This window comes from Chiloscyllium plagiosum, unplaced genomic scaffold, assembly GCF_037043375.1.
Source record: "Chiloscyllium plagiosum isolate Xiang-an unplaced genomic scaffold, Cpla_swu_hap1 HiC_scaffold_5, whole genome shotgun sequence".
Taxonomy (NCBI): Eukaryota; Metazoa; Chordata; class Chondrichthyes; order Orectolobiformes; family Hemiscylliidae; genus Chiloscyllium; species Chiloscyllium plagiosum.
Window position 1 is genome coordinate 47,549,626 of NW_028270143.1, and position 22,490 is coordinate 47,572,115.

Genomic DNA, 22,490 nt, shown 5'->3' on the forward strand with positions numbered 1-22,490 from the left:
CTTCCAGTTATTAAAAAAAAACAGAGCTCATTGACAGGAGAGAGTTTGTTCACGACAAAGAGAAACAGAGCCAAATGCATACAGTGGAAAAATATACATTCTAAATAAATTTATTAATCTTTTAGAGTTGAAATCATTGGACTATTGAGATAAACCGTTCCAAACTGATCTAATTTTAGAACCGGCAAAACAACAAAGATCAGCTTCACCTTAATAACTCTCACCTGTATTAGGCAGTGATGTTGTCTCTTTTGGAAGATTGCTAGATTTCTGATCCATTTGTCTGTCTCTGGCAACAGCTAAAGAAATTGCAGAAAATATATTCACAGGTGTGGTTGTGTCTCTTTAGACATTGGTAGGGTTTAATCTCTTGTGTTGCACTTCCTGTATTACCTTAAAGGAAGACTGCCACGTAATACGCTATGCAACTGTGTCTCTATTATGATTTTAATAGGAGGTAAAATATGCAATGAGTTAACAAAAAAAAGAATACTTTTAGAGGAAAGTTGTCATTGTTTACGTTATAAGGACACTTAGTAAAGCTGTAGCAAAATGATGTTACACAGCTATTGTAACAATGTTTCATGCCAATCGCTTTTGACAATTCAAAATTTGTTCAAAGGTCATATTATTGCATATGCTTGCCAAAACATGACCAGCCAGACCTCATCGTTCTGCTACAGTGGTTAATTTATCAACCAGGTTCTTTCTGTTGTATGTCATTCTGCTATTGTTCCTGTTTCTAGAACAAAGAACAAAGATCTCTGAATATTATCACAGCGCCAGGGACCCGGGTTTGATTCCAGCCTCCGGCGACTGTCTGTTTGGAGTTTGCACGTTCTCTCCATGTCTGTGTGGGTTTCCTCAAGGTGCCCTGGTTTCATCTTACAGTCCAAAGATGTGCAGATTAGGTGAATTGGCCATGCTAAATTGCCCACCGTGTTCAGGGATGTGTAGGCAAGATGCATTAGTCAGGGGAAATGTAGAGTAATAGAGGTATGGGAATGGGTCTGGGTGGGATACTCTTCGGAGGGTCGTTGTGGACTTGTTGGGCCAAATGGCCTGTTTCCATACTGTAGAGATTCTATGAATGGAAAGTAACAGTTGTATAGCTTTCTGTGGTCAATGCTGTCATGCAGTCAATAATAAAAGCTACCAAATGGGAGTGTTCCAATTTATCTTGCAAAGATGTCACACAGTCCTCATTAACTTTTCTAGATACGCATTTACTGTCTCTCTAAATGGCAAGCAACATTCAAATTCTAAAAAAAACCCATCGATGCATGAAGGGCTTTTGCCCGAAATGTCGATTTTCCTGCTCCTTGGATGCTGCCTGACCTGCTGTGCTTTTCCAGCACCACTCTAACCAAAATTTATTGCCACGTGCACTCGAGTGAGCGCAGTGAAAAGTTTGTAATGTCCCCTCTTGACACCATATTCGGTACAGCTACCCAAGTACAGATACTTTAAGTGTTGTTACAGAATTGAAATTGTAAAATGAAAGAGCCGTATGGCAATACAGAGTTTAAAAGTCCAGGATGAGAATAAAAAGTGTCTTCAAAGAAATCGAGTTATGTTCTCTTTTTCACTGACTCCATGCCTGCTGGGCTTCAGAACATGAGGCCTTTCTGCCTCCATGCGCTGGCCTCCAGGACACATGCCCTTGGTTGGCCTGGGCTTGCTCTGCTCCCGCTCCGGGCCCTGGCCACAACTTGGCCCACGCTCGCTTTTCTGCTGCTCTGGCCGCAACTCGCTTCCAGGACTCGGCTCCTCCGGCAACAACTCGCCTCCCCGCTGGCCTGGTCTCTGACCCCATTCTCCATTCCTTCCAGGTAGGATGCTTTAAGAAGTTAAAAGTTGAGGAAGGGGGTGGAAGAAAAACCGCAGCAAGAGGGAAAAAAAGAACAAAAGGAAGAAAGAGGAAAAGGAGCTGGTGAGCAGAATTGCTGTGGTTGGAGCGCTCTACTCTGCTGACATCTTAACTGTCAACTCAGTTTATTGACATGTTGCATTTTCTTGAACTGCTAGAAACACATCCTGTCAGCTTCATTTGATTTTTGCCTTCGGTTTCACATGAAGTAGAAAGATATTAGAACTTTTAAGTCATTCAGCATTGCACCTGCACAGTTGATAGGTCGGAGAGGAGGCTGGAGCGGATGGACAGGAAAAGTGATGGACAGGTCAGGATGGCGGTGCCAAATTGGAGGCTTGGGACTGGGGTAATTTGGAGGGGGGAAGGGGAATTGAGCACTTCACTACATGGTTTATATTTAACAGTGATTTCCTCCTTTTTGTGAAATGATTTCAGGAACAGGTCCTTTTCGATTGCTCTATTTTGAGAACACAGGTGTACTTCCCACTATGGGAAAACCAAAAGTCATGATAACGTAGACAATGTCAGTATTGCTATGCATGTTTTAAAGTGGTATTATAACGTCAGAAAATCATTTCACCAATCTGTTTTAAACATTAACTACAGTACATTAATTAAAAGATCAAGACTTCTTGATTAATTGTTAACCATTTATTATTTTACATCCTTAATTGATATGTGAAAAGAATGGGCTGTCTTCCAAGGATAGAGTGTGTTTCTGGAAAAGCACAGCAGGTCAGGTAGCATCTGAAGAGCCAGAAGATTGACATTTCGGACATAAGCCCTTCATCAGGAATAAGGCTTGTGGGCCAGGGAGCTAAGAGATAAATGGGAGGGGGAGTTGGAATGGGAGGAAGGTAGCTGAGAATGTGATAGGGAGATAAAGGTGAGGGAGAAGGTGATAGGTTGGAGAGGATAAATGGGAAAAATGTTGGACAGGTCAGGAGGGCAGTGCCGAGTTGAAGGCTTAGGACTGGGTTAATTTGGGGGGAGGGAAAATGAGGAAACTGGTGAAATCCACATTGATCCCATGTGGTTGCAGGGTCCCAGATTTTGGGTGGAATATGAGGCATTCTTCGTCCAGTCATCGGGTGGTAAGGGTTTGGTGGTGGAGGAGGCCCAGGACCTGCATGTCCTTGGCGGAGTGGGAGGGGTAGTTGAAGTGCTCGGCCATGGAGGGGTGGGGTCGGTGGGTGCAGGTGTCCCAGAGATGTCCTCTGAAACAATCCACAAGAAGGCGTCCTGTCTCCCCAATGTAGAGGAGACTATATTGGGTTCAACGGATACAGTAGATGACATTGGTGGAGGTGCAGGTAAATTTCTGTCAGATGTGGAAGGATTCTTTGGGGCCTTGGACGGAGATGAAGGGAATGCTGTGGGTGCAGGTTTTGCTCTTCCTGCAGTGGCAGGGGGAGGTGCCAGGAGTGGCGTGAGGGCTGGTGGGGTGCGTGGATCTGATGCGGGAGTCACGGAGGGAACGGTCTCTCTAAAATGTTGATAGGGGTGTGGAGGAAAGAATATATCTTTTGGTAGGGTCCGTTTGTAGATGGCGGAAGTGGTAGAGGATGATACAATGTATGCGGAGGTTAGTGGGGTGAAAGGTGAGGACCTGGGGTGGGGGGGTGGGGTTCTGTCCTTGTTGTCTTGCGAGGGGTTGAGTTCAAGGGCAGAGGTGCGGGAAGTGGAGGAGATGTGCTGGAGGGCAACATCGACTACTTGGGAAGGGAAATTGCAATCTTGGAAGAAGGAGGCCCTCTGTGATTTTCTAAGGTGGAATTAGTGATCCTGGGAACAGATGCAGTGGAGGCAGAGGAATTGGGAAAAAGGGATGGCGTTTTGACAGGAGGTAGGGTCCGAGGAGGTGTGGGCTAGATAGGTGTAGGAGTTAGTGGGCTTGTAGTAGCTCTCCCTGTTTAGGCGGTCACCGGAGATGGAGACGTTCAGGAACGGGAAGGAGGTATCTGAGGTGGTCCAGGTGAATTTGAGGTCAGGGTGAAAAGTGTTAATAAAGTTAATGAACTGTTCAACCTCCTCGTGGGAGCACGAGGTAGCGCCAATACAGTCATTGGTGTAGAGGAGGAACAAGTGGGAGGTGGTGCTGGTGTAACTGTGGAAGATGGACTATTCCACGTACCCAACAAAGTGGCGGGCATAGCTGGGTCCTATGCAAGTGCCCATGATTACCCTTTTGGTTTGAAGGAAGTGGGAGGATTGGAAGGAGAAGTTGTTAAGAGTGTGGACTAGTTCATCCAGGCGGATGAGGGTGTCAGTGGAAGAGTACTGCTTGGGACTGCGTGAGAGGAAGAAACAGAGGGCTTGGAGGCCTCATGATGGCCTTTTTCTTCCAAGATCGCAATTTCCCTTCCCACGTGGTCAACGATGCCCTCCAGCTGAGCTTGTTTCCATTGGGTTAGAAGAATGCGTGGTGACTTGATTGATATGTGTAAGATCCTGAACAGTCTTGAAAAGATGGATATGGAAATGATTTTTGCTATTGTAGGTCAATCCATGATTATGTTTTAAAATTAAGAGTCGTCTTTACAGGACAGCGTTGAAGAGAGTTTTTTCTCCTTGTGGGTTATGTAATGTGGAACTCTGTGCCCTCCAAAGATAATGGGAATGGGATCATTGAATATTTTCGTAAGGTGAATGATCAGACAGGTTAGTGAGGCTGAATGCCTTACTTGTGCTTCTATTTCAGAGAGTTTATTGGAGGATGAGATGGAAATAGTTACTCAGAGAATGAGGGCCAGGTGAGTTGAAATTGAAGTTGAAATCAAAGGATCAAAAATTGGTCTATGCAATGCTAAAGGAAGAGTGAGGGTGTAATGATAAACTTACAAAGGTTTCCAAAATGTGTTTGATGCACTGCCACACAACAGTTTTTTGAATAAAATCACCCTACTGCAAGTTTCCTTCAATGTCATACACCAATCTGGCTTGGGAGCTATATCACTGTTCTTTAACTATCATTGAGTCAAAATTCTGGAACTCACTCATTAATAGTCGATGTACCATTGTCCCAGGAACTTCAAAGATTCAAAAAGGCAACTCACTTTGTCTCTGGGGAGAGTGGAGAATAATTGCTGACAGCGCATAAAATATCTTAATGTATATATGTAGTCACTAAAGCAGTTCAGCTCTCTCCTGTAGCACATGAAGAAACAAACAAACATGGAGTTGACTCTATCCAGCAAACAAACCCAAGGCACTTCCTACTTGTACAAGACTATATTTACATACAATTGAGGTACCGGGATGGTCTGATAAATGAATGGACCTCCATTTAACTATAGCAGAAAGATATGTTAGTACAATGTTGACCCTAGTGATGAAAGACGCACAACTACACTAAACAGAAAGGACTACCCAAATAAATTTGTGTTATGCATTGCTAAAGTGAGCTAACACGAGAAATAAATTATGGTCAACCAGCAGGTGAAGGAAGGAATGGTTCCTTGACATATTTGCATGAATGTCAATTTTCAGGAAGGAAATGCACAGATTCCTCTCTGTGGTGATGGTGGAAGGTTGTGATGCGAAGAGTAGCATTCAGAGACCTCCCTCTAACATTTGAACATCATTTTGTAATTAGCTATCCAAGCGGGACAACATCAGATTCAAAGCAGCGGAGGCCATCTTTCCATCATTATCATTTCGTCTCCAAAAAGCATCCGCACAGAGGTTTAGTGGCATTGCATGTATAAACCTACCCATCAGAGATTGAAACATAGCAATGTATGTCCCATAACCACTTCTCTGCCCCAGGTGCAATGAAAATGCATGGTGCATATCCAAAAAAGCCTATTTATCTGTCTCCTCTATCCACTTACATTGCTCTGTTATACCTGAGCAATCCTCTTCAGATGTACGTGCATCTATATCATACAATTCTCTCCATTCTGTTGTGATGTTATCCACACTAACCGTCTTATTCTATATATTCAGAGTTTTGTGTTGTCAATTTCCAAGAATTATAAACTCAAAGGCATTGGAAAACAATATAGCAATTGTTTTCGAAGATGCATAAAGCCTCTATTGTAGATTACATATGACAGACTGTAGATAAATTTAGTGCAACACTGATCGCCATAAAAGAGGTTGTGTTGCTATCTCATAGGAGCCCTCCATAGAATACCAATCACTGATAAAATATTCAATCCTACCTAATAATTTAAGCATGTTTAGGAAATACAAGTCATACATGGCAAGGAAACAAGCTCCTAAATGCAATTCACAGGAGGTTTCATGATTCCAAATGTAGTTGCTGTAGGATTGATTTTGTTTTTAGCTGTCATCTGTTATCTCTGCCCAGGAATTAGAACAAGTGGCATCATTCACTCATCAGTTTGTATTTTTCAATATATGATAATGGGTTATTCATTTTCAGGACTGTTGCCAAATACAACAAGCAAGCAAATACAAGAGATGAATTGTTTATGTGGACTTAAGTAAAGTCTTTGATAACATTCTGCATAGTAGATTAATTATAAAGTTAGATCACATGGGATTCAGGGTGAGTTAGCCAATTAGATATAAAATAAGTTTGACAGTAGAAACAGAAGGTGGTGGTGGAGGGTAGTTTTTCAGACTGGAGGTATTCCACATGTTGGGTATTGGGTCTACTTTCTTCATCATTTACATAAATGATTTGAATGAGAATATAGGAGGTTGATTTGTAAGTTTGTGGATGACAACAAAATAGGTGATTTAGTGGACAATGAAGAAGTTTATCTAAGATTATAAAGAGATCTCGATCAATTGGGTCAATGGGCTGAGGAGTGACAGATGGAGTTTAATTTGGATAAATGCAAGGTATTGCATTTTAGTGAAACAAATAAGAAGAGCACCTATACAATTAATGAAAGGGCCATGGGTAGTAGTGTAGAACAGAGAGACCTATGGGGTCAAGTACATAATTCTTTGAAATTTGTGTTACGTGTAGACAGAGTCATGGAATCATAGAGTCAAAGAGAAGTACAGCACGGAAACAAGCCCTTTGGTCCAACTCGTCCAATACCGACCAGATATCCCAAATCAATCTAGTTCCACCTGCCGGCAGCTGGCCCATATCCCTCCAAACCCTTCCAATCCATATGCCCATCTTGATGCCTTTTAAATGTTGCAATCATACTAGCATCCACCACTTCCTTTGGCAGCTCATTCCATACACACAGCACCCTCTGTGTGAAAGAAATGCCCCTCAGGTCTCTTTTATAACTCTCCCTTCTTACCCTAAACCTATGGCCTCTATTTCTGGACTCCCCCTACCCCAAGGAAGAGACTTTGTCGATATATTCTATCCCTGCCCCTCATGATTTTATTAACCTCTATAAAGTCACCCCTCAGCCTCTGACGCTCCAGGGAAAACAGCCCCGGTCTACTCAGCCTCTCCCTATACCTCAAATCCTCCAACCCTGGCAACATCCTTGTAAATCTTTTCTGAACCCTTTCAAGTTTTACAACATCATTCCGATATGAGGGAGACCAGAATTGCATGAAATATTCCAACAGTGGCCTAACCAATGTCTTCTACAGCCAGAACACGACCTCCCAACCCCTGTACTTAATACTCTGACCAATAACGGAAAGCATACCAAACACCACCTTAACGATCCTATCTACCTGCGACTCCACTTTCAAGGAGCTATGAACCTCCACTCCAAGGTCACTTTGTTCAGCAACACTCCCGAGGTCTTACCATTAAGTATATAAATCCTGCTAAGATTTGCTTTCCCAAAATGCAGCACCTCACATTTATCTAAATTAAACTCCATCTGCCACTTCTCAGCCCATTGGCCCATCTGATCAAGATCCCTTTGTAATCTGAGGTAACCTCCTTCGCTGTCATTAAAAATACGTTTAGAATGCTTGTCTTCATTGCTCAGACCTCTGAGTGTAGGAGTTGGAACATTATGTTGAGATTGTACAGGATGTTGGTGAGGCCTCTTCTGGAGAACAGTGTGCACTTCTGGTCATTCTGCATAGGAAGGATATTATTAAACTGGAGGAAGTTCAGAAAAGATTTATCAGGATGTTGCCAGGAATGAAGGGTTTGATATATAAAAATAAGTTGAGACTTTTTTCACTGGAGCTTGGGAGGTTGAGAAGGGACCTTATAGAAGTCTACAAAACCATAAGGGCCATAGCTAAGTTGACCAGCAAAGGGTCTTTTCATGAGGGTGGGGGAGTTCAAAACCAGGGGGCATTTTTTAAGGTGAGAATGGAAAGTTTTAAAAAGGATATGATGGGTAACGTTTTTACACAGAGAGTGCTTTGTGTGTGAAATGAACTGCCAGAGGAAGTGGTGGATGCGGTACATTTACAACAATTAAAAGATATTTTGATAAGTACAAGAATGGGAAAGATTTGGAACGATAAGGACCAAATGCAGACTAATGGGACTAGTTTAGTTTGGGAACATGATCGGCATGGACTTGGACCAATGGATCTGTTTCCATGCTGTGTGACCCTATAACTCATTGAATAAAAGGAACAGTAGCAACATGGATATGGAATTGACTGAGTTACAAGAACCAGAAAATAATGGTTAATGGATTTTTTTGGGGCTGGAGGAAGTTTGAAGTGGAGGTCCAAAGGGGTCAGTGTTTATCTGTTAATTATCAATGACCAAAACCTTGGGGTATAGGGCACACTTTCAAAGTTTGTAGGTTTTACAAAACTTGGAGGTATTGTAAATTGTGCGAATACTGTAGATCCTAAAAGGTATAAAGGCAAGTTGGTGGAATGAGTGGATAAGTGACAGTTGGACCTCATTGTGGAGAAATGTGACGTGATACATTTTGGTGCAAAGAATATAGAAAGACAGTATAAAATAAAAAAACACAACTTACAGAGGAGGTGCAAGAACAGAGGGACCAGGGTTTTGTGTATAAATAACAGGAGGTCTCAGGATGTGTTGGTAGAGTAGTTAATAAAGCATACAACTTATCAGGCTTTATTAACGTAGATTGAGTACAGGAACAAGGAAGTTATGATGAACCTGCTGCTTTGGCCTCAGCTGACGTATTATGTCAATATCTGACTGCCACATCTTAGAATGTGAATATATTGGAGAAAGCGTGGAAGAAGTCTTAAGAACACTAGTCCATAGGGCAAAGAAGCAGAAGTAGGTCATTCAGCCCATCAAGTATGCTCTACCATTTAATGAAATCATAGCTGATCAGATAATCCTCCATTCCATCTTTCTGCCTTAGACCCATAGCTAATTAAATATCTGTCTATCTCAACCTTGAATATTATTAACAATGCAGCCTCAATAATGCTCTGTGGTAAAGAATTCCAAAATTTCACAACCCTCTGAGAGAAGAAATTCCTCCTCATCTCTGTTATAATTTACTGGAATCATTCCCAGGATGAAAAACTTCAGTTATGAAGTTAGGTTAGGGATGTTTAGACTGTTTTACTTGGAGAAAAAGAAAGTTAAGAGATTTAGTAGAACTATTCAAAATCATTAGGGTTCTGGACAGAATCACATATGGATAGAATCACAGAATTATACAGCATGGAAACATACCCTTCAGTCCAACTCATCTATTCGACAAGATATCCTAAACTGCTGTGGTCCCATTTGCCATTATTTGCCCCTCCAAACCATTCCTATTCATATACCCATCCAGATGCCTTTTAAATGTTGTAATTGTATCGACCTCAACCACTCCCTCTGGTAGCTCATTCTATGCATGCACCACCCTCTGTGTCACTCAGGTTCCTTTTAAATCTCTCCCCTCTCACTTTAAAACTATGCCCCTGAGCTATGGACTCCCACACCCTGGGAAAAAGACCGTGGTTGTTCATCCTATCCATGCCCCTCATGATTTTATAAATTTCTAAAAAGTCACACCTCAGCCTCCGACGCTCCAGGTAAACCTCTCCCTTTTGCTCAAATCCTCCAATCCTGGCAACATCCTTGTAAATCTTTTCTGAACACTTCCAAGTTTAACAACATCTTTCCCATATCAGGGAGACTAAAACAGAAAGCAGTATCCTAAAAGATTTTTCTCATTCATTAAAGAATTGAGAACAAGAGGGAGCAGATCTAAAGCAATTGGTAAAATAAGCAAGAATGACATGTGAGAAACCTTTTCCATGCAGTGAGTGTTAAAAGTATTAAATGCACTGTCTGAGATACTGTTAGGGGCAGGATCAATTGAAACATTCAAAACGTAGTTAGACTGTTATCTGAAAAGTAAGAATGTACAATGGCATGGGGAATAAGGTGGAAGAATGCCACAGTGAGTTGCTCATTCAGAGAGACAATGCACACATAATAAATTGAATGACCTCCTGCAAATAACAGTTCTTATGTTCAAATGAGAAACACAAAATAGATTTTGAAAGAACGATAAGCAATGAGGACTGTAAAGAAGAGATGAACGTTTTAAAGGATGGCTAAGTGCCACAAAAGCAGAGGGAAAGGTAAAGGTGAAATCTAGTCACAAATGCTACATAATTACCTCACTTAAAGCCCAACTTTAAGAAAATTCTGACTATCCACCCTCTCCATGCCTCTCATAATTTCCTACACTTATATAAGATTGTCCCTCAGCCTTTGCCACTCGAGCAAAAACAATGCAAGTTTGTCCAATTTCTTCTTTTCGTTAATGCACTCTAATCCTGGCAACATCCCAGTAAACCTTTTTTATTCCCTCTTCAAAGCCTCCACATCCTTCCTATGGTAGGTAATCAGCACTACACACAATGCTCCAAATTGGCTTAACTAAAGTTTTAGACAGTTACATGCAACATGATTTGTGTACTTTTATACTCAGTGCCCTTACTGATGATGACAAGCATGCCAAGTGCCTTCTTTACCACCTCATCCATTTGTGTTGCCACTTTCAGGGAGCTATGGACTTGCAGCCCAATATCAATGCCCCTAGGGGTGCTGCCATTTAGAACATACTTTCACTTGCATTTGGCTTCATAAAATGTATCACCTCACACTAGCAAGTTGGTGGAGTGGGAGGATAAATGGCAGATGAAGTTCAATGCAGAGAAGTGTGAGAAGGTACACTTTGGTAGAGAAAATATGGAGAGTATAAAACAAAGCATGCTGCTCTAAAGGATGTGCAAGAGCAGAGAGACCTGGGTGTAGACATGCATTGTCCATTAAAGGTGGCAGGACAAGAGAGAGCAGATAATAAAGTACACTCTATCTTAGTCTTTATCCCAGTTATTAACAGGAGCATACAATACAAGGGTAAGGAGGTTTTGCTGAACTTGTCAGATCTCAGCTTGAGTATTGTGTACAGTTCAGACCACCACACTTTAGGGAGGTTATGAATGCCTTGATGAGCATGCAGAAGAAGTTTACTGGTTCCAGGGGTGAGAAATTTCAGTAATGAGGGAAGACTGGAGAAGTTGAGATTGTTTTCCTTGGGGAGAAGTCCAGGAGATTAGATAGATATTTTCAAAATTATAAGAGGTCCAGACAGAGTGAATAGGGAGAAATTGTTTCCACTTTTAAAGGATCAAAAACTAAGGGGTATGGTTTTAAAGTATTTTGCAAAAAGAAGCAAAAGCGAGGTGATGAAAACTTTTTCACACATCAATTCATTAGGGTATGGAATGCAGCGCCTGGAAGGTGGTGGGGCAATTGAAGATTTCAAAAGGGCATGAGATGATTATGTAAATATAAATAATATGCAGAGTTACAGAGAAAGGTTGAGAATGACATTAAGTCATTTTGCTCATTTGGAGAGCCAGTGCAAATACAATGGACTCAATGGCCACTTTCCACTCCATAATAATTGTATGATTCTGTGCTGAGTCACCAGCTCACCCCAATGAGGAATCTGCATGCCATTGCCATCAGTTCAAACACTCGTACACTTAGGCAACAGATAAAGACAGACTCTGGACTGACTGAACAATCCCTAAGCCAATATCCACCAAGTGGTAAATGGATCCACTCAGAGATTTCATCGCCAGAGTCAGGAAAGTTGCATAGTCTGGAAGAACATATCAGGGAAGCAAAGGGTAAGGAAAGCAAATTCTGATGGAGTCCTTCTCCTGACAAAATGTCCAGAACATTATCATGTCATAACTAACATCCTGTTCTGCCCAGTGGTGTGTACAAAGCCTTATGGCAACACTCACCTTGCAAACATTACAGTTGTTCAACCATGTCACTATTCGAGCAATAGTTCTCAGAGATGCTGGGCTTAGGCACATTGGGGTTCAGGAAAATGAGAGGTGAGCTTACTGAAACCTTGAAGGTGCTTGAAGGAGTTTGATTGGGTAAGTGGTGAGAATTGTCTCCCCTTGTGGGCGAATCTAGAATTAGGAGGCACTGTTTTTCAAAAAGTAGGGATCACCTATTTAAGACTGAGATGAGAAGGAATTTCTTGTTTCAGATGGTCATTAGTCTTTGGAATTCTCTTTCTTAGCCAGCAGTGGAGGTTACATATATTCAAGTCTGAGTGAAGCAAATTATTGATTGACAAGGGAGTCTAGTATTATGGGAGATAGGCAGGAAAGTGGAACTAAAGTGACATCAGATCACTCATAACCTTGATGACTGGAAGAGCAGTTCTGATGGGTCAAAAGGTCTCCCCTGCGCTCTCTTATGTTTTTTGTCCACAATACCCATGCACAGATACTGATAACTGCTAGATCAAATGGTGCCTTATCCAGCCTGCGCATCTCCATTAGCCTGGCCCCAAGCAGCAGAGGTCATGCTGCAATAAAATTCAAATTGAAGATTTCAAAAATCCCACAAAGTCAGCTATTTTCAGGCAGGGTCTCACTGTCAAACTCTTTACTTTAGGCAGCTGTCTTGTATATCTGAAAGTCCTCCGTAACAAATACCTGAGAAGGAAGTCCTTGGCCTCTGCCAGGATGTATCATGACAAAAATGACCAAGAATCACAGGTCCAGATCGAACATAGCTTTCATTGGCGGGAAGTATTACCATTGGCTCAAGAGGAACACAGATGTTTTATACCTGTATGCTGCTTTTGTTTATATTCACTCATGGAATATGTGCATTGCTGCTAGGCCACAGTTCATTACCCATTCCTGGCTGCTGTTGAGCTGGTGGTGAGCTGAGTTCTTGAATTGCTGCAGTCCATGACTGTTTAAGGTGACAATATAGCAAAATAAATCAGCCAGGTTTTCTCATTCAGGCAATGAATGCTTTCCAATATGAGTTATCTTTAGAATTGAGAGTTTAAAAACAGTGCCAAAGAAAGGTCAGATTGAGCCATCACCTGACATATATTTCCCTCCCCTCCTTTGTCTGCCTTCCGCAAAGGTTGTTTCCTCTGGGACATTCTGGTCCACTCTTCTCTAATTCCCAACATTCCCCACAGCCCCACAGCACATTCCCCTGTAACCGGCAAAGTGGTAACATATACCTGTTTACCTCCTCCCACCTCAATATCCAAGAGCCTAAACATACCTTCCAGGTGAAGCAGCACTTTACCTGCACTTCTCACAATCTAGGCAAAAGTGAGGACTGCAGATGCTGGAAACTAGAGTTTAGATCAGAGTGGTGCTGGAAAAGCACAGCAGGTCAGGCAGCATCCGAGGAGCAGGAAAATCGACATTTTGGGCAAAAGCCCTTCATCAGGAAAATTCCTGATAAAGGACTTTTGCCCAAAACATTGATTTTCCTGCTCCTCGGATGCTGCCTGACCTGCTGTGCTTTTCCAGCACCACTGATCTAAACTCCCTTCTCACAATCTAGTCTACTGATTTCGCTGCTCACAATGTGGTCTCCTCTACACTGGGCAAACAAAGTGTAGACTGGGTGACCACTTCACAGAACATCTGCATTGTGTCTGTAGGAAGACCCTGAGCTTCCAGTTGCCTGCCACTTTAACACACCACCCTGTTCCCTGGCCAACATCTCTGTCTTGGGTTTAATGCAGCATTCCATGAAGCTAGGCACAAGCTGGAAGAACAACACATCACTTTCCGCTTGGGGACCTTGCTGCCCTTAATATCAAGATCAATCATTTTCGGACCTGAACTCCCTGAAGTCCTGATCCCCTACCACATACACCAGACTTACATGGTTATCACATGGTCTTCCATTACACACTATCTATTGTTAGCCATTAACAGTCTCCTTTAACAGCTATTCACCCTCCTAGCCAGTTCATTATCGACTCTTTTGTCGCTCAAAATGTTCTTCTCTCTCTTTGGGCTTTATCCATACCTATCAATTACTCCCTTCCACCCCTCCTTCCACCCCATCTTCTGCATATAAACCAACATTTTCCTAGCTACTATCAGTTCTGAGGAAGGAACACCGGACCTGAAATGTTAACTCTTCACAGGTACTGCCAGACCTGCTGAGGTTTTCCAGCAACATCTGCTTTTGTGCCAAAGAAAAGTCATAATGGCATCAAGATGTTAACTCTATTCCTGTCTCCATAGATACTGCCAGACCTGCTGAATGTCTGCTGCAGTTTGAAATCATTGAACACATGTTCCAGCTTTATGGGAATAAGCAGGAGGCTGGCACTAGGTAATGATGCTCATTCAAAGTATCTGTGCAGACATGATGGGTCAAATGGTCTCGTTCTGTCCCGAACAATTCTGTAAATATTCATTTAGACTCATGGATTCATAGAGATGTACAGCACAGAAGCAAACCCTTCAGTCCAACTCGTCCATGCCGACCAGGTATCCCAATCCAATCTAACTTGGCCCATATCAACAGCACACCATTCCCACAGCACAGCATGGTCAACAGCATCCTCCAAATGCTCCCACAGCCTGGCCTGGTCAACAGCAACCCCCTCACCCGCCCCCACCCACTCCCACAGCCCGGCCTGGTCAACAGCAACTCCCTCACCCGCCCCCACCCACTCCCACAGCCCGGCCTGGTCAACAACACCCTCCACCCACTCCCACAGCCTGGCATGGTCAACAACACTCCCCCATCCGCTCCCACAGCCTGGCCTGGTCAACAGCAGCCCCCCCACCTGCTCCCACAGCCTGGCCTGGTCAACTACACCCTCCACCCACTCCCACAGCCTGGCCTGGTCAACAACACCCCCCCACCTGCTCCCACAGCCTGGCCTGGTCAACAGCAGCACCCCCCCACCAGCTGCCACAGCCTGGCCTGGTCAGCTACACCGTCCACCCGCTCCCACAGCCTGGCCTGGTCAACAACACCCCCCCACCCGCTCCTACAGCCCGGCCTGGTCAACAGCACCCCCCCACCTGCTCCCACATCCTGGCCTGGTCAACAGCAAATCCCCACCCATTCCCACATCCTGGCCTGGTCAACAGCACGCCCCACCTGCTCCCACAGCCTAGCCTGGTCAACTGCACCTCCCCACCTGCTCCCACAGCCTGGCCTGGTCAATAGCACCTCCCCACCCGCTCCCACAGCCTGGCCTGGTCAATAGCACCTCACCACCTGCTCCCACAGCCTGGCCTGGTCAACAACATCCCCCCCACCCGCTCCCACAGCCTGGCCTGGTCAACAGCAACCCCGGCCCCCACCCACTCCATCAGCCCTGCCTGGTCAACAGCACCTCCCTACCCGCTCTCACAGCCCGGCCTGGTCAACAACAACCCCCCCACCCGCTCCCACAGCCCGGCCTGGTCAACAACACCCTTCACCTGCTCCCACAGCCTGGCCTGGTCAACAACACCCTTCACCCGCTCCTACAGCCCAGCCTAGTCAACAACACCCTCCACCCGCTCCCACAGCCCATCCTGGTCATCAGCACCCTCTCTAACCTGCTCCCACAGCCCGGCATGGTCAACAGCAAACCCCCACCCACTCCCATAGCCCAGCATGGTCAACAACACCCTTCACCCGCTCTCATAGCCGGGCCTGGTCATCAACACCCTTCACCCGCTCTCATAGCCTGGCCTGGTCATCAACACCCTCCCTAATCTGCTCCCACAGCCCGACATGGTCAACAGGACTACCCATCCATTCCCACTGCCCCGCCGGGTCAACAGCAGCCCCTCTAACCTGCTCTCATACCCCGGCATGGTCAACAACAACTCCCACAGCCAAGCATAGTCAACAGAACCCTCTAAATCACAATCTCCAGTTTTTTTTGTTTTTATTCCAGATTTTCAGTATCTGCTGTATTTTATTTTTGTTGAATTATGGACCGCCTCTGAATTTCTGGTCTTTTCTGCTTATAATTTAGAGATCCCATACTTGGAGGGCTTTCTTTTACATAAACCATAATTAATTCCCCTATCTTGCATAATAGAATGTTCCTGATAATCTATCTGAATAAAAAAACAAATGAACCATACATCAGTCCGAGGACTTGGCACTTTAATGGAACAATTCAGGTGTGTGCCACACTATGGCAGCTCTTGATCTTCCTCCTGCTGCAGCACTGAGCATCCAGGCCATCCTTTGTATCCAACCACAATTATTGGAAAATGCACCCTCTAGAGTTCACAACATGTGATGGCATTAATGTTCATTTTGAAAGGCGTCAGCTGATCAAGAACAGTTATGCTATGTTTGGACAATTTGTACATAAGGTAGCCATATGATCTTTTCCACTTAATGTAACTATTTTACTGCTGTAACAGTTAATGCTGAGATGCTGCGATATACTAATGGTTGTATTTGTAATAATTCAAATCTGTTTGCAAATACATAAGCTTTCATTGTGTCATAGAATGATCCAACACAGAAGAAGGCCGTTCACCCATCAACTGTACCAGTTCTGCTAGAGCTATCCAGTTAGACGCCCTATACCCTGGAATTATTCTGATTAAAGTTATATCTAATTTCCTTTAGAAAGTTATAATTGAATCTGCTTCCACATCCCTGCACTGATGAAGAATCGCTGTTGGAACTGTTACTTCATTTTTCTCTCTGTTTCTTTACATTATTAGATGCACTCATCCCTGGGTATAATTCTAGTCACTCTTCTCCACCCTCTTTAAGGTTTTGGTATCTTTCCTAATGTATACCCTTCCTGACTCCCACAGAGGCCTAACTTTGATTTTATAAAGTTTTGACTCAGTATCTGTGCTTTTGTATTCTATGCCTCTATCAATGAAGCCAAGGATTCCATATGCTTTTCAGCAGCATTCTCTCAACTTCAGCTACTACCTTCAAAGACTTGTGTAGGTACTCAGTTCTTGCACTTCTTAATATTGATGAAAGGCTGACGTGTATCCTGGACATGATTAACTACATTCAAGGGTCATAAGAAATAAAAAGTCATGTATACTGCAAGTGATACATTAACGTGGTTAGAGAATTAGTTACCTAACAGGAAGTGCAGAGCTGAGATAAATGGATCATCTTCAGATTGGCAAACAGTAACCCATAGAGTGTCATAAGGATCAGCGACGAAGCTTCAACTATTTATGATCTGCAGTAAAAATATAGATATGGGAAATGAGTGTATTATAGGACAATTTGCCAACAGTGTTGGACTGGAAACATTGATTAAGAAGGTTTCTGTGAACACCCCTTACTCTTTTACAGTAACATGTCAATTTAAATTAGTGTAAATGAAATTCCCATTATCATTATGCTATAGTTTGTGCTTCTCCATATTCTCCCCACTATTTAGTGGGCTATAAAAGCATTGTAAGGTTTTTCAATTGTTTTTTACTCTCATCAAATTCAATCTGTCCTTGACTAATATATGATACTTAGAGAAGGAAAGAACAGACGCGCGCTGTCTAACACTTTAATGGTCTGTTTCATAAATACTGCCACAGCCACCATCTGTTCTTTCCTTCTCTAAGCATCATATATCCAGGAATATTTAGTACTCAATTCTGCACATTTTGGAGCCAGCAACATCTTATAACACATGGACTGCAGCGGCTCTAAAGAATAGCTCACAACTATCTTCTCAAGGGCAACTGGAATGTGCAATGAGTGCTGGCCCAGTCAGTGATGCCCATGTCCTACGAATAAAAACTATATATAAAACAAAGGGGGTAATTCTAAATGGGCTTCAAGAGGGGAAGGATCTGATGCATGTGTGCATAAATATTTGAATATGGAAAGACACGTTGAGAAAGCATTTAAGAAACTCGGTATTCTGCATTTTTTCGATACGGGAATAGGCACAAAAGTAAGGAAATTATGTTAAACAAGTGCAAACCACTAGTATGGCCTTAACTGGGTAACATGTCCAGGTTCTTAGCATCTTTAAGAAGGATATGAAAGCATTGGAGAAAGCGCAGAAAGAAAATCACAAGAATGCTTCCAGAGATGAAAGCTTTGGTTACTTTGAAAGATCAGAGAAGTCAGACCTGTTCCTCTTGGAGGAGAGAAGATTGAATGAAGACTGGGGATAGAGGAATTCAAGATAATGAAGGGACCAGACAGTGTAGATAGGGAGAAACTGTTCCCATTGTGAAATGATTGAGAACAAGATGAGGCAGATCTATGATAATTGACAAAAAAGCAATGGCAACACTAGAAAAAGGTTTTTCACTCATCAAACAGTTATAACCTGGAATGTATGGTCTGATAGCGTGGTAGCAGCAGAGTAGCTTGAAACATTTAACAGGGAATTGAATAATAATCTGTAAAAGAATGATTTGCAGGGAAGGGTACTAGGTGTGTTGCTCCTTCAGAGGGCAAGTCCAAATATGATGAGCTGAATGGCCTTCTATGTTGTAACCATTCTATGATTGTAAATATTGTTCAGCCTAATTTACCTTTCTATTAATTTGAAAGGAAAATTTGGCCCATAATGATTCTGTTTATATAAAGAAATAATTTGTTGGAATTTCAAAAAATGAGTGGTGATCTCATTGAAACCTATAAAGTACTAAAAAGGATGGACAAGGTAGATACAGGGAAGATGTTTCCTCCGTTTGCAGTATCTAGGACCAAGGAGTTCAATTTGAAAATAAGGGGAATGCACTAAGGATCAACATGAAGAGAAATATCTCTGCCATAATTGATGTTATTCCAGAAATAGACACGAGGTGGAGTACGAGAGTTATAGACCCATGTTGTTTTGTAAGAGACATGTGGTTCTGGAAAAGCACAGCAGGTCAGGCAGCATCCAAGGAGCAGGAGAATTGATGTTTCAGGCATAAACCCTTAATCAGGAATGAGACTTGTGGGCTGGGGGTGCTGAGAGATAAATGAGAGGGGGGGGATGGGGATGGGGGGGTAAGGTAGCTGAGAATTCAATAGCTAGATGAAGGTGGGGAGAAGGTAATAGGTCAGGGAGGAAGGTGGAACGGATAGATGGGAAAGTGATGGACAGGTCAAGAGGGTGGTGCTGAGTTGGAGGCTTGGGACTGGGATAAGGTGAGGTGGGGGGAAATCAGGGAAGCTGGTGAAATCCACATTTAACCCATGTGGTTTTGGGGTCCCAGATGTTAGTCAGAAGATGAAGCATTCTTCCTCCAGGTGTCGGGTAGTTAGTGTTTGGCGATGGAGGAAGTCCAGGACCTGCATGTCCTTGAGGAGTGGGAGGGAGAGTTAAAGTGTTCAGCCATGGGTCGATAGGGTTGGTTGGTGTGAGTGCCCCAGAGATGTTCTCTGAAACAATCTGTAAGTTGGTGTCCTGTCTCCCCAATGTAGAGGAGACCATATCACGTGCAACGGATGCAGTAGATGACATTAGTAGAGGTACAGGTAACTTTCTGTTGGATGTGGAATGATCCTTTGGGTCCATGCCGACCAGATATCCCGACCCAATCTAGTCCCACCTGCCAGCACCTGGCCCATATCCCTCCAAACCCTTCCTAATCATATACCAATCCAGATGTCTTTTAAATGTTACAATTGTACCAGCCTCCACCACTTCCTCTGGCAGTTTATTCCATACACATACCACCCTCTATGTGAAAAGGTTGCCCCTTAGGCCTCTTTTCCCTCTCACTCTAAACCTAAGCCCTAGTTCTGGACTCCCCCACTTCAGGAAAAAGACTTTGCCTAATTATCCTATCCATTCAAAGTTTGGGTGAAGATTTGTAGCTCGGGTGCTCGTTGTTGTGGTTCAGTTCGCCAAGCTGGAAATTTTTGTTGCAAACATTTCGTCTCCTGTCTAGGTGACATCCTCAGTGCTTGGGAGCCTCCTGTGAAGCGCTTCTGTGGTGTTTCCTCCGGCATTTATAGTGGCCTGTCCCTGCCGCTTCCGGTTGTCAGTTTCAGCTGTCCGCTGTAGTGGCCGGTATATTGGGTCCAGGTCGATGTGTTTGTTGATGGAGTTTGTGGATGAGTGCCATGCTTCTAGGAATTCCCTGGCTGTTCTTTGTTTGGCTTGCCCTATAATGGTAGTGTTGTCCCAGTCAAATTCATGTTGCTTGTCGTCTGCGTGTGTGGCTACTAAGGATAGCTGGTCGTGGCGTTTAGTGGCTAGTTGATGTTCATGGATGTGGATAGTTAGCTATCCTATCCATGCTCCTCATAATTTTGTAAATTTCTATAAGGTCACTCCTCAGCCTCCGCACTCCAGGGAAAACAGCCCCAGCCTGTTCAGCCTCTCTCTACAGTTCAAATCCTCTAACCCTGGCAACATCCTTGTAAATCTTTTCTGAACCCTTTTAAGTTTCACAACAGTTTTCCGACCAGAAGTGCACACAATATTCCAACAGTGGCCTAACCATATCCTGTGAGCTGCAACATGACCTCCCAACTCCTGTACTCAATACTGTGACCAATAAAGGAAAGCATACCAAATGCCTTTTCACTATCCTATCTATCGGCGCCTCCACTTTCAAGAAGCTATGAACCTGCACTCCAAGGTCTCTTTGTTCAGCAACACTCCCTGGGATCTCTTGAGAAGGGAAATTGAAAAAGGAGGCCATCTGGGATTTTCTATGGTGGAATTGGTCATCCTGAGAACAGATGCAGTGGAGATGGTGGAACTGGGAATAAGGGATGGCAGGAGGCAGGGTGGGAGGAGGTGTTGTCCAGGTAGCTGCGGATGTTTGGGGCTTTGTAGTAGGTGTCCCTGGTTAGTCGATCTCTGGCAATGGAGATGGACAAGTCCAGGAAAGGGAAGAGGCTGTCTGAGATGGTCCAGGTGAATTTGAGGTTGGGGTGAAAAGTGTTAGTCAAGTTGATGAACTGTTCAATCTCCTCGCACGAGGTAGCGCCAATATAGTCATCGATGTAGCAGAGAAAAGGGTGGGACATGGTGCCAGTGGAGCTGTGGAAGATGGACTGTTCCACATACCTGACAAAAAGACAGGCATATCTGGGTCCCTTATGGGTGCCTGTGGCTACCCCTTTGGTTTGGAAGAAATGTGAGGATTGGTAGGAGAAGTTGAGGGTGAGGACCAGTTTAGCCTCATGGATGAGGGTGTCAGTAGAAGGGTACTGGTTGGGATGGCATGAGAGGAAGAATTGGAGAGCTTGGAGACTTTCGTCGTGGCGGATAGATGTGTACAGGGGACTAGATGTCCATGGTGAAGATAAGCTGTAGACGGGGAAATGAAAGTCTTGGAGGAGGTGAAAGGTGTGAGTGGTGCTCTGAATGTAGCTGAGGAGTTCCTGGACTAAGGGGGACAGGATAGTGTCAAGGCATGCAGAAATGAGTTCAGTGGGACAGGAGCAGGCTGAGACAGTGGCTCAACCAGAGAAGTCAGGTTTGTGAATCTTCGGTAGAAGGTAGAATCGGGTGATGCGGGATTTCCGAACGATGAGATTGAAGGCTGTGGATGGGAGATCCCCAAAGGTTATGAGGTTGTGGGTGGTCTGGGAGATGATGGCTTGGTAATGGGAGGTGAGGTGTAGTCGAGGGGGCAGTAGGAGGAGGTGTCTGTGAGTTGGCACCTGGCTTCAGCAGTGTAGAGGTTGGTGTGCCAAATTACCACTGCGCCCCCTCCCTTGTCTACTAGTTTGATGGTAATGTTGGGGTTGGAGCGGTGGGAGTGGAGGGCTGTGCTTTGCGAAAGCGGGAGATTGGAGTGGGTGGACAAGTTGAGGCGGTTGATGTCACGGCAGCAGTTAGAAATGAAGAGTTCATGGACGGGTAGCGGGCCAGTACAGGGTGTCCAGGTGGATGGAATGTGTTGGAGATGGAAGAACACGTCTTCAGTGGCTGGGCGGTAGTCTTGATTGAAAAAGTGGGCATGGAGGCGGAGGCGGTGAAAGAAATGTTCGATGTCACACTGCATGTCAAACTCATTAATCTTGGAGCATAGAGGGATGAAGGTGAGTCCTCACTTTCTCCTAAAAAATTGCAGATGAAACATTATTGACTTGAAATGTCAACTCTGTTGTCTGTCCATGGGTGCTGGCAAATCAGCTGAGTATTTTCATTATTTTCAGATATCATTTTGACATGGAGTTTAAAAAAAATTTGTTGGTAGCACACAGGTAAATGTGTTTGAGCTGTTAGGTATTGCAGAGACATAATTGAAAGCTAACTAAGGTGGGCACTTAAATAAAGGGTATTTGACATATTGGAATGGCAGAGAACGAGGGAAAAATGGTGCGCGAGCTCTGTTAATTAAGGATGGCATTAAGTCAGTACTGAGGAAGGCCTTGACTTGTAAGATCAAAATGTAGTATCAGTTTGAGTGATATAGGCACTTAATTCTTAATTCTTTGAAGTTTGCATTACAGGTAGACCGGGCAGTTAAAAAGGCATTTAGCATGCCTGCCTTCAGAGCTCAGTCCTTTGAGTATAGGAGTTGGGACGTTATGTTGAAGTTG

At 43.8% G+C, this 22,490-nt stretch overlaps 1 protein-coding gene across 1 annotated transcript in view; it reads right to left on the reverse strand.

Moving 5' to 3' along the window:
* Positions 1 to 294, reverse strand: part of casd1 (CAS1 domain sialic acid O acetyltransferase 1) — a 109,776-nt gene extending 109,482 nt beyond the window's left edge. The window contains exon 1 of the mRNA XM_087987146.1: positions 225 to 294. Within this exon, the coding sequence (XP_087843272.1) occupies positions 225 to 279 (55 nt within the window). The 5' untranslated portion in view covers positions 280 to 294. The remainder of the gene's footprint in view (positions 1 to 224) is intronic.
* Between the last annotated feature and the right edge of the window lie 22,196 nt (positions 295 to 22,490).